The sequence below is a fragment of the Macaca fascicularis genome, chromosome 19 (assembly GCF_037993035.2).
Source record: "Macaca fascicularis isolate 582-1 chromosome 19, T2T-MFA8v1.1".
Classification (NCBI taxonomy): Eukaryota; Metazoa; Chordata; class Mammalia; order Primates; family Cercopithecidae; genus Macaca; species Macaca fascicularis.
In genome coordinates, this window is record NC_088393.1 from 56,493,728 (window position 1) to 56,509,169 (window position 15,442).

Genomic DNA, 15,442 nt, shown 5'->3' on the forward strand with positions numbered 1-15,442 from the left:
CATGCCTGTAATCCCAGCACTTTGGGAGGCTGAGGCAGGCGGATCACCTGAGGTCAGGAGTTCAAGACCAGCCTGGCTAACATGGTGAAAACCCATTTCTACTAAAAACACAATTAGCCTGGTGTGGTGGTATCTGCCTGTAATCCCAGCTACCTGGGACACTGAGGCAGGAGAACCGCTTGAACCCGGGAGGCGGAGGTTGCAGTGAGCCAAGATCGTGCCATTGCACTCCAGCCTGGGCAACAAAAGCAAAACTCTGTCAAAAAAAAAAAAAAGAGAGAGAGAGAGGGACAGAGACCCAGAAAGAGGGGGACAGAGACCCAAGAAGTGGGGCAGGGATCCAGGGAGAAGAGGGGACAGAAGAGGACAGAGATTCAGAGGAGGTAACTGGGCTGGGGAGCTAGGTACTGAGACCCAAAGAAGCAGGGGTAGGGGTAAGATGCCCATAGAGAGAGGGTAACAGGGACCTGGAGGCAGAGGGGACACAGCAGCAGATGGGAACAGCTGGTGAGGGTGGTGGTGTCCCCGTTTGGGCTGTGAGCACTGGAATCAGACAGGTAAGAAGCAGGGGTCTCTTAGGATGAAGTGGGTTCAAATCACAGCTCTGCCATTCCCTGCCTGTGTCCCCCTGCAAGTAGCAGATGCTGGCAGAAATGGGGGGGACAGCTCCTCTTCACTCTTGAGGGGTATGGAGGGCAAACGGGATGTGGGTGATGTGGGAAACGAGACGGGGAGCTGGGACCATCCTGGGTGGGGTGCGGCAGGCCAGGAGCCCCGAGTGGGCTAGCCCTCACCAGTAGTCCGCATAGGGCAGCTTGAGCCTCGGCCGGGCCAGCTTCACGTGCTGCTGGCGGACCACGAAGGCGAGGACCTCCTCGTCTGACAGGTGGCGGTAGGGTTGGGCCCCAAACTCAAACAGCTCCCACAGGGTCACCCCCAGGGACCTGCAGAGAGCAGAGAGAGGTCAGAGCCCAGCCCTGACCCGCCCAGGACTCAGTTTCCCCATCTGTAGACCCGGTGGCATCTAGTAACCCTTCCATCTTCCTGGCCTGCCTCGGCCCCCGCGGCCCGTGGTCCTCACCAGATGTTGCTCTCGCGGCTCTGGTCCACCACCATGAAGGTCCCGTGGAGCTCCCCGAGGAGCTCAGGCGCCGCCCAGCGCAGCGGGATCCACAGGCGCTCTGGGGTCAGGTAGTAATCCTCCTGGGGGAACCAGGGCGGTGTCAGGCGAGTCAGCGCACCCCACAGCCCCCACCCCGACGGAAGGAAGCCCTACCTTGTAGTTGCTGTGGGCCAGCCCGTAGTCTCCGATGCGCACGGTCAGGTCAGAGGTCAGCAGGCAGTTGCGCAGGGCCAGGTCGCTGCGGGAAGAATGAGAGCAGGTGAGCGCAGGGGCAGCCCTCCAGCCACGCCCTGTCCCCGCCCCTTCACACTGACTCCACCCCTTCCATTTGATCTGTCTCTCCCCTCTGACTGCTTTCATTCTCCCCTGCTGTCTTGTCTTCTCCCCGTCCCTGGTTCTTCCAAGTCTCCTCTCCTTTTCCTCTGCACTGGCTCCTCTTCTTCATCTGACCCTTCTGGCTTCTCCTACTTCTCTGTTGACTCCTCCCCCTCCTCTCCCGGCCCCTCTCCTCGTCACGTGGCCCTGCCTCCCCCCGCCCCAATCCCCGGGCTCCTTCCGTTCCTCTCCTGGCCCCTCCTCCTATCATGGCCCCTCCCCCCTCCTGATCCCTCCTCCTCCCCTGACCCCTCCCCTTCCCCTGGTTCCTCCTCCTCCTCTCTTGGCGCCCCCCCTCATCACTTGACCCTGCCTCCCCCTCACTTGGTTCCTCCCATTCCCCTCCTGGCCCCTCCTCCTCCAGACCCTCCTCTGTTCGTCCCTATTTTGTGTCAGCCAGTCATGGGTACGCCCCTCCTTTAGCCCCTCTCCTGCAGCCTCCCCTCCTTCTCCCTTTCCCTTAGTAGCTCCTCCCGCGGTTCCCCGGCCCGCCCACCTGTGCACGTAGTTGTGGGAATGCAGGTGCGCCAGCCCGCGGGCGATCTCCAGGCCCATCCTCTGCAGCGTCCGCAGGTCTCGAGGGGGTAGCTCAGGAGACAGGCCCTCGGGGGGCCGCTGGGCTCGGAGGTAACGCTTCAGGTCCCCCTGGGAGGGAAGCAAAGAAGGTCAGCAGCACCAGTCGCTCAGGCCTCCAGCCAGTCCGCCCAGAGGATGGAATGGCCTCTGCTGTCACTGGGTAGCCCCTCTGAGCCTCAGTTTCGCCTGCTGCTTGCAGCAGGTAATAACACAGCCTATCTTGCCTGCTTGTTCAGGGCAACCCCCAGGACAGTCAGCACTCATGAAATGTTAACTCATGCCACACATCATCTACGATGATGATGATGACGACGAAGCCCAGGGGCACCAGGCTTGGCCCCGGCCCCGTCCAGCTCTCCCCTCTGCCCTTCCCCAACCCCCCAAGACCCTCACCAGTTGACAGAACTCCATAATCAGCAGAAACGGCAGTGTCTCCACACACAGACCCAGGCACTGGAGGACATTGGGGTGCTGCAGGCTCCTGTGGAGTGAGGAGGCGGCTGGGTTGGGAAGACAGCCCCTTCCTCTTCATCCAGCCCCAACCTCCCAGCACAGCCAAACCGCTGCCTCCACCCTTTTTTTGTTGCTGTTGTTGTTTTGAGATGGTGTCTCGCTCTGTTGCCCAGGCTGGTATCCTGCCTCAGCCTCCTGAGCAGCCAGGATTACAGGCATGCGCCACCACGCCTGGCTCATTTTTGTATTTTTAGTAAAGACGGGATTTCACCATGTTGGCCAGGCTGGTCTCGAACCCCTGACCTCAAGCGATCCACCCTCAGCCTCCCAAAGTGCTGGGATTACAGGTGTGAGCCACTGAGCCTGGCCCACTCTTACCTTTTTGATCTGTTTCCTCACCTCAGAGTCTCTCTCCTTGACCGCACCCCAGTCCTTCCCCAGATCCCCATCTCTGGATGGCCCTCACTGACCTGCTCCTGGGGCCAGATCCCCAGGGAGCCCTTTACCTCTTCTTCCTCCTCACACCTCACCTCCACCTTCATTCCTGCCCCTGACTCTTAGTCTTCTCCTCCTCATCCCCACAGCCTCCTCCTGGCCTCCCTGGCTCCAGTCTCTACCCTTCCCTTTGCCCCTGACCTGCTTTTCACCGCACACAACCCTCTGTCGCTCCCCAGCACCCCAGGATAGAGCACCAGCTTTTTTATTCCTCCTGCCCCTCAGGCTGGCCCAGGAGTCAGCTTTATCCTATGTGGGTTTCCCAAACCTGCAGGCCCTTGCTTAGGCCCGGGCCGTTGTACCTACAGTTTTCTCTCTCTCTCTTTTCTTTTCTTTTTTTTCTTTCTTTTCTTTCTTTCTTCTTTCTTTCTTTTTTGAGACAGAGTTTTGTTCTTGTCACTCAGGCTGGAGTGCAATGGAGTGATCTCAGTTCACTGCAACCTCCACCTCCCGGGTTCAAGCGATTCTCCTGCCTCAGCCTCCCGAGTAGTTGGGACTATAGGTGCACGCCACCAAGCCTGGCTAATTTTTGTATTTTTAGTAGATACAGGGTTTCACCATGTTGGCCAGGATGGTCTCAAACTCCTGACCTCAAGTGATCTGCCCACCTCAGCCTCCCAAAGTGCTGGGATTACAGGCGTGAGCCACCATGCCCTGCCTGCACCTATGGTTCTCTCTCTGCAGAACGCCCTCCTCTGATCGGAGTTCTCTTGGCACCCCCAGGCCTTTGCCTCAACATCATCTCCCCTGGAAGCTTCGCTGCCCCGCAATACCAGGTTGGATACCCCCCTTTACCCTCACGCTGTGGGAAAGAGTCAGACTCGGGGGGTTTGAACCCTGACTCCCACTTTCCTAGGTGTGTCATCTCAGGCAAGTCACTTCGCCGCTCCCTGCCTCGGTTTCCCTCATCTGTAAAAGGGGGACAGAGACAGCAACTTCCTCCGAGGAATTTCATGAGATCTGAGAAAAGCTGGTATGTGTTGAGATCCTAGCAATTACTGTTTTAATGGCAACATATTATTTGATTTTATTTTCACCCTGCATTTTTTTTTTTTTTTTTGTGAGACAGAGTCTTGCTCTTTCACCCAGTCTGGAGTACAGTGGTGCAATCTCAGCTCACTGCAACCTCTGCCTCCTAGGTTCAAGTGATTCTCCTGCCTCAGCCTCCTGCATAGTTGAGATTATAGGTGCACGCTACCACACTCAGCTAATTTTTGTATTTTTAGTAGATACGGGGTTTCACCATGTTGGCCAGGCTGGTCTTGAACTCCTGACCTCAAGTGATCTGCCCACCTCGGCCTCCCAAAGTGCTGGGATTACAGGCATGAGCCACCGTGCCCAGCCTTCACCCTGCATTCTAACTGTATTTCCAGGGATATTCACTCTCCATGAGCTTCTTCCTATCCTACATCCTTTGCACCTGCTGTTCCCTCTGTCTGGATTGCATTTCCCATGGTGCTTTGCATGGCCAACTCCTCCAGATCAACCCAGCCTCCCTGATGGTCCTGTCCAAAGTGGGCCCTGTCTCTGTCACATATTGCCTCAATTCCTCATGGTACTTGTCATTCTCTGACAGTTTCTCTCTCTCTCTCTCTCTCTTTTTTTTTTTTTTTTTTTGAGACAGAGTCTTGCTCTGTCACCTAGACTGGAGTGCAGTGGCACAATCTTGGCTCACTGCAGCCTCCGTCTCCCAGGCTCAAGCAATTCTCCTGCCTCATCCTCCTGAGTAGCTGGGATTACAGTCATGTGCCACCACGCCTGGCTAATTTTTGTATTTTTATTAGAGATGGGATTTCACCATGTTGACCAGGCTGGCCTTGAACTCCTGACCTCAGGCAATCTGCCTGCCTCGGCCTCCCAAATTGCTGGGATTACAGGTGTGAGCCACCGCGCCCGGCTGACAGTTTCTCTTTTTAAAATGGATTTATGGCTTGGCATGGTGGCTCTCACCTGAAATTTTGGCACTCTGGGAGGCCGAGGCAGGAGGATGGCTTGAACCTAGAAATTTGAGACCAGCTGGGGCAACATAGTAAAAATCCATCTGTACAATTAAAAAAGAAAAAAGAGGCCAGGCGCAGTGGCTCACACCTGTAGTCCCTGCACTTTGGGGGACCGAGGCGAGTGGATCACTTCAGGTCGGGAGTTCGAGACCAGCCTCACCAACATGGAGAAACCCCGTCTCTACTAGAAATACAAAATTAGCCAGGTGTGGTGCTGCATGCCTGTAATCCCAGCTACTTGGGAGGCTGAGGCAGGAGAATTGCTTGCATCCGGGAGGTGGCGGTTGCAGTGAGCTGAGGCCGTGCCATTGCACTCCAGCCTGGGCAACAAGAGTGAAATTCTGTCTCAAAAACAAAACAAAACAAAACAAAACAAAAATACCTGTAATCCCAACATTTTGGGAGGCCAAGGTGAGTGCATCACCTGAGGTCAGGAGTTCGAGACCAGCCTGGCCAACATGGTGAAACCCCGTCTCTACTAAAAATACAAAAAATTAGCCAGATGTGGTGGTGGGTGCCTGTAATCCCAGCTACTTGGGAGGCTGAGGCAGGAGAATCGCTTGAACCCGGGAGGCAGAGGTTGCAGTGAGCTGAGATTGCACCACTGAACTCCAGCCTGGGCAACAAAGCAAGACTTCATCTGAAAAAAAAAAAAAAAGACAAATAAATAAAAATAAAAGTTAGCCAGGCCTGGTGGCTATGCAGGAGGCTGAGGCAGGATCACTTGAGCCCAGGAGCTCAAGGCTAAAGTGAGCCTTGGGGAGGAAAAAAAGTCTCTATTTATCTGTTGTGTGCCTTTTCCACTAGGGGGTGAGCTTTCCTAGGATGAGAATTTGGTGTGTCTTCCTGCCTGTGTCCCCGGTGCCTAGGCTAGTAGATGCTGAATAAACACATGCGGAGAGAAGTACTGGCTTGGAAGTCTGCAGGAGGAAGAGAATATTTCAGGCTTGCAGCCCAGGGTCTGGCCAGGAGTAGGTGCACAGTAACTTACTAGTTATTTTCCTACTGGGTGCCTGGCAGGAGGCAGAGCCACTTGTGTGCTGTGGGGCCGCTGCCCGGTACCCAGCCGTCTACTGCCTGTGTGTAACCACAGCTCTGCTGTTTATGCTGTGTGTCCTTCTCAGGAGAACAGGGTCTCTTGCTCCTGCTTGGCGGAAGAATTGTGCAACAGTGTTGTTGTTATTGTTGTTGTTTTCTCGCTCTGTCTCCCAGGCTGGAATGTGGTGGTGTGATCTCGGCTCACTGCAACCTCCACCTCCTAGGTTCAAATGATTCTCCTGCCCCAGCCTCCCAAGTCGCTGGGATTACAGGTGCCCGCCTACCACACCTGGTTAATGTTTGCATTTTTAGTAGAGACAGGGTTTCACCATGTTGGCCAGGCTGGTCTCGAACTCCTGACCTCATGATCTGCCTGCCTCAGCCTCCCAAAGTGCTGGGATTACAGGTGTGAGCCACTGTGCCTGGCCAATTTTTTTGTATTTTTGTAGAGATGGGGTTTCACCCAGGCTGGTCTCCAATTCCTGAGCTCAGGCAATCTGCCCACCTCAGCCTCCCAAAATGCTAGGATTACAGGCGTGAGCCACCACACCCAGCCCGACAAAGCCACCGTACCCGGCCCAACAAAGTGTTCACAAGGCTCCTGCCATGTGTGAGGCTTAAACAGTGGCTGGAGTTCCCGGCACTTGGGGCGGCTGTTGTAGGAGGAAGCCAGGATTCACTGTACACCCACAAATCTGGCCAAGGCCGGCCGCTCTGCTGTCAAATCCTCCCAGCAACCTGCTAGGCAGGATGATGATCCCCATTTGATCCAGGTGGAAACAGAGGCTCAGAGAGGTGAAGTGACTTGCCTAGGGTCACACAGCTGGTAATGATGGGAATGTTGGGATTTCATCTCAGGTCTGTGGCTTGCTCAGCAAACGTCTACAGAGAGCCAACAGCACTTGTGCTGGGGTAACGAGACGGACCCCGAGCTGCTGCTCGTAGAGACCTGCACTGTCCAACAGAGCTTTGCAAAGGTGGAAATGTTCTGGACCAACCCTGCCTACCAGGGGAGCCACTGGCTACAGGTGGCTATCGAGCACTTGAGATATGATGAGGGTAGCTGAGGAAATGTGTTTTTAATTTGATTGCATTTTAATTAGCTTACATTTTATGTATTTATTTATATAATAGAGACAGGGTCTTGCTCTGTCGCCCAGGTGGGAGTGCAGTGGTACAGCCATAGCTCACTGCATCCTCCAATTTCTGGCCTCAAGTGATCCTCCCACCTTGGCCTCCCAAAATGCTGGGACTACAGGCGTATACCACCTTGCCCATCTTAGCTTAAATGTAATAGGCATATGTGGCCAGTGGTTGCTGGCACAGGTTTAGGGAGAGACAGGCAATAAGCAAGTAAGCAGATGATACAGTGACAACCTGGGGTACGGGTTATGAAGAAAACACACACCATGACGGGGTGGAGCATCCCAGGCCCCTCTTTGGAAGGAGGAGAGGAGTAAGGGAAGGTGTCTCTGAGCTGAGGCCTGAGGAAGGGAAGGGTCCCCATCCACACCTAGGGGTGTGCAAGGAGTGACATTCTAGAGAAAGGATATAGCAAGGAGCAATGCGCTGGGGCAGGGAAGAGGCTTCCGTGGGGAGGGTCAGTGGGGAGGCCAGGGTGGCTGGGGTGAGGGGGACAATGGAAGGAAGGGGACTGTGTCAGACTCTGCAGGGCCTGTGGGCTGTCAGGAGGAGCAGATGTGGATGTGTCCTGTAGGCAGTTGGGAGCCATGGGAGGTTTTGGAGCAAGGGAGTGCCAAGACCCGATGTGTTTCTCAGGGTAAAGCCCACCTTTACAACTGCTCTGATAAGGGGTCTCTGCGAACACACCCTTTCCAAAACAGGGAACTCACTACTTCACAAGGAATTTATCTGGCAAGTGTTTACCTAGACACCATCCTAGAAGCACTGAGAGTGGAGTAGAGACCAAGCAGGGCAGGGATGGAGCTCCACAGTGGCCTGCTCAGGAACCTAGTCTGTGGCCTGGGGAAGGGAAGCACCAGCCGGTACCCAACATTGAACATGGGAATCTCACATCCTCTCAGCTGCCCACTTCATGAGGACACTAGGGCTTCTTGGACTGACTTTCCAGATGAAGATCCGGAGGTTCAGAGGGGAGAGGAACAGGCCTCTAGCTCAGCTTCTGTGCTCCCACCTCCTCCACCATCCTGCCTCTCATTTCCCACCCTTAGCTCGGTCCAGAGGAAGAACCTGAGGTTGAGGGAGGGAAGTTCTCCTGCCAGAGCTGCACAGCTGGGAAGAGGTAGATTCCACGTTTGACCCATAGAGCGCTCCTTCCACTCCTGAATGTCACCTCAACAAGGCACACACCCACTGAAAAACCCCCAGTACCTGTAGGGCTGGGCTTCCGAGATGAACTTGCGTTGCTCCAGGGGCCCTGCGCTGGCTCGGAGCTCCTTCACCACCACCTGGGCAGGGGTGTAGTCGGAGAAAATCTCTCCCAGGATCACCTGGTCAAGGGGAACCCAGGAGTCAGCGAGTGCCAGTTCCCCAGCCCCGTCCCCTGGGACCAGCTCCACTCCACCACACAGCTCCCAACCCCCGGCTCCTTCCCAGCTTCTCCCTCCACATCCCACCACCCTTGACCCACACCAGACATGGGGTGAGACACTCACGGGCCCAGAATCCGATGGACGCAGGGACGGATGGAAGGATGGACAGACGGACGGACGCGTGGAGAGCCGGGTGGTGCGGCGGAGTGGTCAATGGAGTGAGGAGGGAGGCGCTGACTGACAGATGTCGGGGATGGGGCGGGTGGGAGCCGGTGAGAGGTGGACGGAGGGGGAATGGGAGGCTGAGGGGGTATGGGGAGGAGGCGAGGGATAGATGAGAAGTGGTGAGAGCAGGGGTGTGGACACAGAACAGGAGGACAGCTCGGATCCATGGAGCCCTGCCTCCCCTCCCCAGCCCACTCACCTTCCCAAACCAGCCACTCCCAATCTCCTGCAGGTAGCTGAGGTGCTGGCGGCTAAGGCCCAGGGGGGTGGTCATGTCTGGGGAGGGCAAGAGGGGAAAGCCCCTGAGCCTCTCCCCCCTCCCGAGTGCCACCAACACACCCCAAGTCAGTGGGGACTGGGGTCAGAGCAGACATCACTCTCTTTTCATTGGCTGCCACCCACATTCCATGTCAGAATCTCAGCTTCCTCATTGGCTGCTCGCAAGACTCCAGCATCCAATCAGTCCTTCCCTTTGGCATCCCAAGCTCCTATGATGTGATTTCAGCCTCCCATTGGTTGCCTCTGAGACTGTGCTCTATGCTAATCTCACCACTGCTTGCCCCACAAGAATCCCCAAATCTGGTTTTGGATTAAGCAATGGCTACCACCAAGATGATCTTTGTCTGCCTTCCCATAGGCTGCTTCCAGGATTCCGGGGCTCCCACCTATGCCTTTCTCGTTGGCTGCCCCTGGTCTCAACCGCCCCAGCCCCTAAAGGAAGACACTCAACATCTTCTGGCCTTTCCCGGGACACCATGGGATTCCGGTCATGGTGTGGGGCAGTACCTGAGTGTGAAGGCTGCGGGGCAGGCATTGGTAAGGAGACCTCAGCCAGTGGGAGAATGTAGACATCAGGCAGCGACTGTGAGGAGGAGGTCTCCTCCGCAGGGGGAGTGTACTCCCCGGAGCAGTCCTCCCCTTCAGGGTTCTCAAACTCCTGGGGCCGAGAGAGGCGAGGAGGAGTTGGAGAACGCAGGGATGAGAGACACGCCATCGTCTTTCTCTTACGTTTGTCTCCCCTTCATTTTTGTAACTGTCTCCCAGTCCCAACCCAATTTCCATCCCCCTATTTCTCCATCCCAAGGCTCCAGATCTTGCCATAGCTTCAAGCTAGAAGGTGCTCTCGGATTTACTGCCCCCCTCTCCCCACCAACCACCTGTGTTGGGGGTAAAGGCCTTGCTGGAGTCTTCCTCCCCAGGTTGAATCCCCTCATGCACCTCACCTTGAAGCCGACATCGCCCCGTTTGCAGCACAGACAGGTGAGGAGGAGGAAGATGAAGGCCAGCAGGCCGGAGCAGGAAATGAGGACCACAGCGTAGGGAGGAGCCAGAGGAGCCCGGCCCAGGGCGAATCCATCTGCGGGCACAGGGCTGGGCTGGGGTCCCAGCTTCAAGTCCCTGGATACCGGAATCATGCCCCCTCCCGTCCCGGCACGTCTTGGACTACAACTCCCATGATGCTCTGCGACCAGGGTCCCTTGGCAGAGGTGCAGAGTGGCCCAAGGCATTGTGGGAGTTGTAGTTTGGGGCCTTCCCAAGTGGTTGGATTGGGGGTGGGGTCTCTCCTCTGGTCCCAAACTGGGACCCCCCCCACCTCACCCCACCCCATCCCCTCACCCCAGGCTTGGATGAATTCCAGTGAGGGCTGAAGGAAAGAGGAGTAATAGTGAAGCCTGGAGCTTGCAGAATTTAAAATACGCTCCCATGGACAGCCTCATTACCCCTCATTGGGGAGGAGGACGAGCTCTAAGCTGCAGGCTGGGAGAGGATTCTTGCCCCATGCTGGAACCCCCCAGTTTGTGGGGTTAAGATCTGTCTCTTTTAGGGACGCTTGGCGCACACCGATGTCCTCTATCCCCAGCCCGAGACCCAAAGAAGGGAACTCCGCAAGCCCTGGATCTCCTCAGAAGCCAGAGACAGCCTCTCGTGTTGTGTCCCCCTTAGAAATAGTATTCCTGTCCTCTGCCCCCAATTCTCCCAGAGGCCCTATCCTTCCCCGGCTTCCTGCACACACCAGCACAAACACATGCGTGCACGCATACACACATGTTGCCCAAACGGAGCCCCCTCCCCACCCAGCCCTCAGCCTCCCTCCCACAGGCCCTGCTGACAGAGGCACCGTCCCCGTCGCTCCGGGCCCGGCTGGGCTGCGGGAAGACGCGCACCAGGTGACGGGGCAGGACCTGCAGACAGACCCCTGGGAAGACAGCGAGGCCGCCGCGCGGGTGGGGGCCGCCGGACAGACGGATGGCCCGACAGACTCACCGGGGTGGGCCGGGGACGCCAGGCAGCCGGAGGCGGAGACGGCCGCAAGGAGGATGAGGGCGCCGGGGGCAGGCATCTTGTCGAGGATGGCAGGGAGGTGGAGGTGGTGGCGGCTGGGGAGGAGGGGGGGGCGGGCCCTCAGCCCCCAGCCATGGGGACCCGCGCGACCCTGGCCTCCTCCCGGCCCAGGAGAGGGGCAGGAGACGCAGGACAGGGGGAGGGAGGGGCTGCTTGCTGGCTCAGGTACCCCCCTCCCCCTCTTTGAAGGGACAGACGGATGAAGGGATGGAGAGGCGGACAGAGGAGAGGAGCTGGGGAGCCGGGGTTGCTGGGGTGGGGGGGAGAGGGTAGGATGGGGGGGGCGAGAAAGAGGGCCCCGCCCCCGAGGGCAGCCAGGATTGGGGGAGCAGAGAGCCTGTCACAGGAAGGGTGGGAGGAGGGAGGATGGAGCGTCGTCATGGCAACTGGCTCCCCCGTAGCATTGGCTGCCAGGAGGGAGGGGAGGAAATGGGAGGGGGAAGGACAGACAGGGACTGGCACACGCTTGCGGCGGGGAGGGGGAAGGGGGGGCAGGGCCCACGGGTGCCTGGCCCGGACACCGCTGTGACATGCCACCAGCATGGACACATGTGCTACACGCCAAGATGCAGATGTCAGGCACGCGCAGCCCACACACAGCTGACACACGTCGCAGGGACCCTCATAGACAAGCGCATCACATACAAAGGTGGACAGCCATCAGCAGACGGGGACACGTACACGTCACACACAAAGACGCAGGGACCGCACTGGAAACGCACAGGCAGGCCGGCTTCCAGCACAGATGCACCCGGCCACGCAGGAACGTCAAAGCATCACAAAGACCCACACATGCCCCAGACAAAGTAAAGCCCCAAATCCACAGACGCACACAGCACAAAGATCCCCACGGACACCACTGTGACATGCTGACACTCACAGTCACAGCCACGCAGAGAGCCCCTAGACAAATGAGCAACAAAGAATACCCACGGACACAAGTATCACATACATGCATGTCACATGGACATGCACAGACAGCAATTGCATGGACACACGCAGACACATACATCATATGAACTAACATAGACACGGACCCAGCAGCTACACAGAGACAAGGCACATCACATACGTGAGTACACAGAAACGTAACACATGCATATATATGGACATGTAACATGCATCATTCACACGGACACACACTTCACACACATGGATACATACAGACACATTACCTACACATGCATACAGGCACACACAACTCATACACACAGGGCTACATAAATCACATGCAAAAATGCACATAAATACACCACACACTGATATACACAGACACATATAACATGCACATATACACAGTCACACACTATACATAAACACAGACATAGGCACACAGATCAAATACACAGACACACAGAGATGCATGTATCACATACCTAAACAGACTTGGACACACACATCACAAATACACACACCTTTCACACAAGGTTACAAAGACACAGAACCCCACCACAGTCACACATCACATGCAGAAACACGCACGGGCACACATAACACATACAAAGATTCACACACCCACAACACAGACACAGACACGCGCACAGTCACACGGATCGCAAATACCCACGTTTCCCGTGAGGTTTCGCAGACATTACACAACCACAGCACTTGCCTCATACAAAAGATACATGATCATAGTTTATTTAATGTATTTATTCTTATGAGTATTTAGTCTGTGCCAGGTATGGTCCGCAGCGTTTTACACGTACAGAATTACCTTGCAATCCTCATAACCGCCCTCTGAGACAGGTATTTTTAAATCATGCCCATTGTACAGATGAGGCAACTGAGGCACAGCGCGGGGTAGTCACCTGCCCCAAGGCACACAAGCCGGGAAGTGGCAAAGCTGGGACTGGAACCCGGTCCATCGGGGACACCGACACATCAGACAAGGACACACATACATCACGTGCCAGGCCGCCGCCGTCTCGGGGTCACATCCCACCCTCCAGCGCCCCGAGCTGCAGACACACCCGGAAGCGCGGACTCCCACCCTGGGCGCGGACCTCTCCATCGTCCGTGAGCACCTGCGAGGCGTTCCCCTGGGTGAGGCTGGGCCGGAGCTGCGCACCCAAGACGCAGCCTCAGCAACACTCGGCGCAGGCGACCCAGCCCCCCACCCCAACCCCCCAGCAGGGGCCCAGGGCTTTCCACCAAAACGCGCAGCCGTGGCGCACACCGGCCGGGCAGTGCACACTCCCCGCAGAGCGCAGCCCTCCTCATCTGGGGGCTCAGGGGAAGGGGAAAGGGGCTGCCTTCGGGGTGTCTCATTGGAGAAACTGAGGCAGGTTCATCACGGGAGGGAGGGGGCGCACGGAAGGGCTGCAGGGTGGAGGGGATGCAATCGGGGGGCGGGGAGTGAGAAAAGACGCAATTTGCTGCCCCGGTGGCTGAAGGGCACAGAACCTGGCGGAAGCAGAGGCTTATGGGAAGTGTAGTCCTGGCCTTGAGACTTGTAGGAAATGTAGTCCTGCTCAACCCAGTAAGGAGGCTCAGGTTAAGCCGCGGCTGGATGCGGGTAGCAGAAGCCGAGGGAGGGTTCGCTGCATGGGTCTTTGGAAGTGACGTGAGCAGAATTATCGAGTCCTAGGGAGTGGCACAAGCGGGGCTGCAGTCCTGACTCTGGCCCCAGCTCGCTTGTTCATGTATTCACTCAACAAACGTTTATTAGGCACCCACTATGTGATTAGGCAGGCGCTGGGCCAGAAGCTGGGGCCGCAGCAGGAAGCAAGCGAGACGTGTTCCCTCAACTTCTGGAAGTCTCGAGGATTCAAGGAAAGCAGCCACGAGTGGAATAATTGCACATTAGGGCTTAAGCACTGCCAGGCACCTCTGAGTCAGGGTGGGGATGGAGTGGGTCTTGTCTGGGGAGTAACAGGGGGTTCCCTAGAGCTTTTCAAACTGTGAGCGCCCAGCCATTAGCAGGGGTGATATCAAGATCCTCGGTGGTCTCAGAAACAAAGTCACTCTCTGAAAAGAAAGAAAGACAAAAAATACTCCGTGGCAATCAGCAATTTTTTTTTTTTTTTTTTTTTTTAAATGGGGGCCGGGCGTGATGGCTCACGCCTGTAATCCCAGCACTTTGGGAGGTTGAAGAGGGCGGATCACGAGATCAGGAGATCGAAACCATCCTGGCCAACATGGTGAAACCTCGTCTCTATTAAAAATACGAAAATTAGCCGGGCATGGTGGCAGTTGCCTGTAGTCCCAGCTACTCAGGAGGCTGAGGCAGGAGAATCTCTTGAACCCGGTAGGCAGAGGTTGCAGTGGGCCAAGATTGCCACGCCACTGCACACCAGCCTGGCGATAGAGTAACACTCCGTCTCAAAAAAAAAAGTAAGGAAAGAAAAAAAGAAAACAAAAATGGAATAGAATAAACTAGAACTCCATAGCAGACTGCATGCTCAGTATAAAGGAAATGTTAATGTATGAAACTTTTTGTTGTTGTTGTTGAGCCAGGGTGTTGCTCTGTTGCCCAGGCTGGAGTGCAGCGGTGCAATCATAGCTCACTGCAGCCTCAAACTCCTGGGCTCAAGCAATCCTCCCACCTCAGCCTCTGGAGTAGCTGGGACTACAGGTGCATGCCACCACACCAGGGTAATTTTTAAAATTTTATTTTTGTAGAGATGGGGAGTCTCCTTGTGTTGCCCAGGCTGGTCTCAAACTCCTGGCCTCAAACAATCTACCTCCCTCAGACTCCCAAAGTACTGGGATTACAGGCCTGAGCCACCGTGCATGGCCCATATATGAAACTTTTCTTTCTTTTTTTTTTTTTTTTTTCTTTGAGACGGAGTCTGGTTCCGTTGCGTAGGCTGTGCAGTGGCATTATCTCTACTCACTGCAACCTCTGCCCCCTGGGCTCAAGCAATTCTTCTGCCTCAGCCTCTCTAGTAGCTGGGATTACAGGTGTGTGCCACCACGCCCGGATAATTTTGTACTTTTAGTAGAGACAGGGTTTCACCACGTGGGCCAGGCTGGTCTCGAACTCCGGGTCTCATGTGACCCACCCCCCTTGCCCTCCCAAAGTGCTGAGATTAGCGGTGTGAGCCACCACACCTAGCCCAGGCTTCACACTCTTAAATTGTTTCTTTTGTAAGGTGAGATTGTTCCTAACTAAGTCTCACCATGGAAATACTCCAGTGTTGGATGACAGGTTGGCTGCCAAGCCCCTCTGGGGTTGTTCAACAGAAGCAGTAGATACTCCTGTGACCTTGTTTAAAATCTGAAAAATCGGCTGGGCGCAGTGGCTCACGCCTGTAATCGGGAGACTGAGGCAGGAGAATCGTTTGAACCTGGGTGGT

The 15,442-nt window shown here is 55.9% G+C and overlaps 1 protein-coding gene across 3 annotated transcripts in view; it reads right to left on the reverse strand.

Annotated features, from left to right (window-relative positions):
• The window catches only part of LMTK3 (lemur tyrosine kinase 3), a 29,039-nt gene extending 15,788 nt beyond the window's left edge, over nt 1-13,251 (reverse strand). Inside the window, exons 1-11 of one of the 3 annotated variants that reach the window (XM_045380860.2) lie at nt 13,148-13,251; nt 11,064-11,176; nt 10,022-10,155; nt 9,585-9,735; nt 8,998-9,074; nt 8,413-8,531; nt 2,468-2,555; nt 1,995-2,143; nt 1,277-1,361; nt 1,082-1,203; nt 795-944 (exon numbers count right to left, since the gene is read on the reverse strand). In XM_045380860.2, the coding sequence (XP_045236795.1) occupies nt 795-944; nt 1,082-1,203; nt 1,277-1,361; nt 1,995-2,143; nt 2,468-2,555; nt 8,413-8,531; nt 8,998-9,074; nt 9,585-9,735; nt 10,022-10,155; nt 11,064-11,176; nt 13,148-13,155 (1,196 nt within the window). In that variant the 5' untranslated portion in view covers nt 13,156-13,251. Of the gene's footprint in view, nt 1-794; nt 945-1,081; nt 1,204-1,276; nt 1,362-1,994; nt 2,144-2,467; nt 2,556-8,412; nt 8,532-8,997; nt 9,075-9,584; nt 9,736-10,021; nt 10,156-11,063; nt 11,177-13,045 lie in introns of all 3 variants that reach the window. The other 2 variants (XM_045380859.2, XM_045380858.2) reach the window with 2 other exon arrangements.
• Between the last annotated feature and the right edge of the window lie 2,191 nt (nt 13,252-15,442).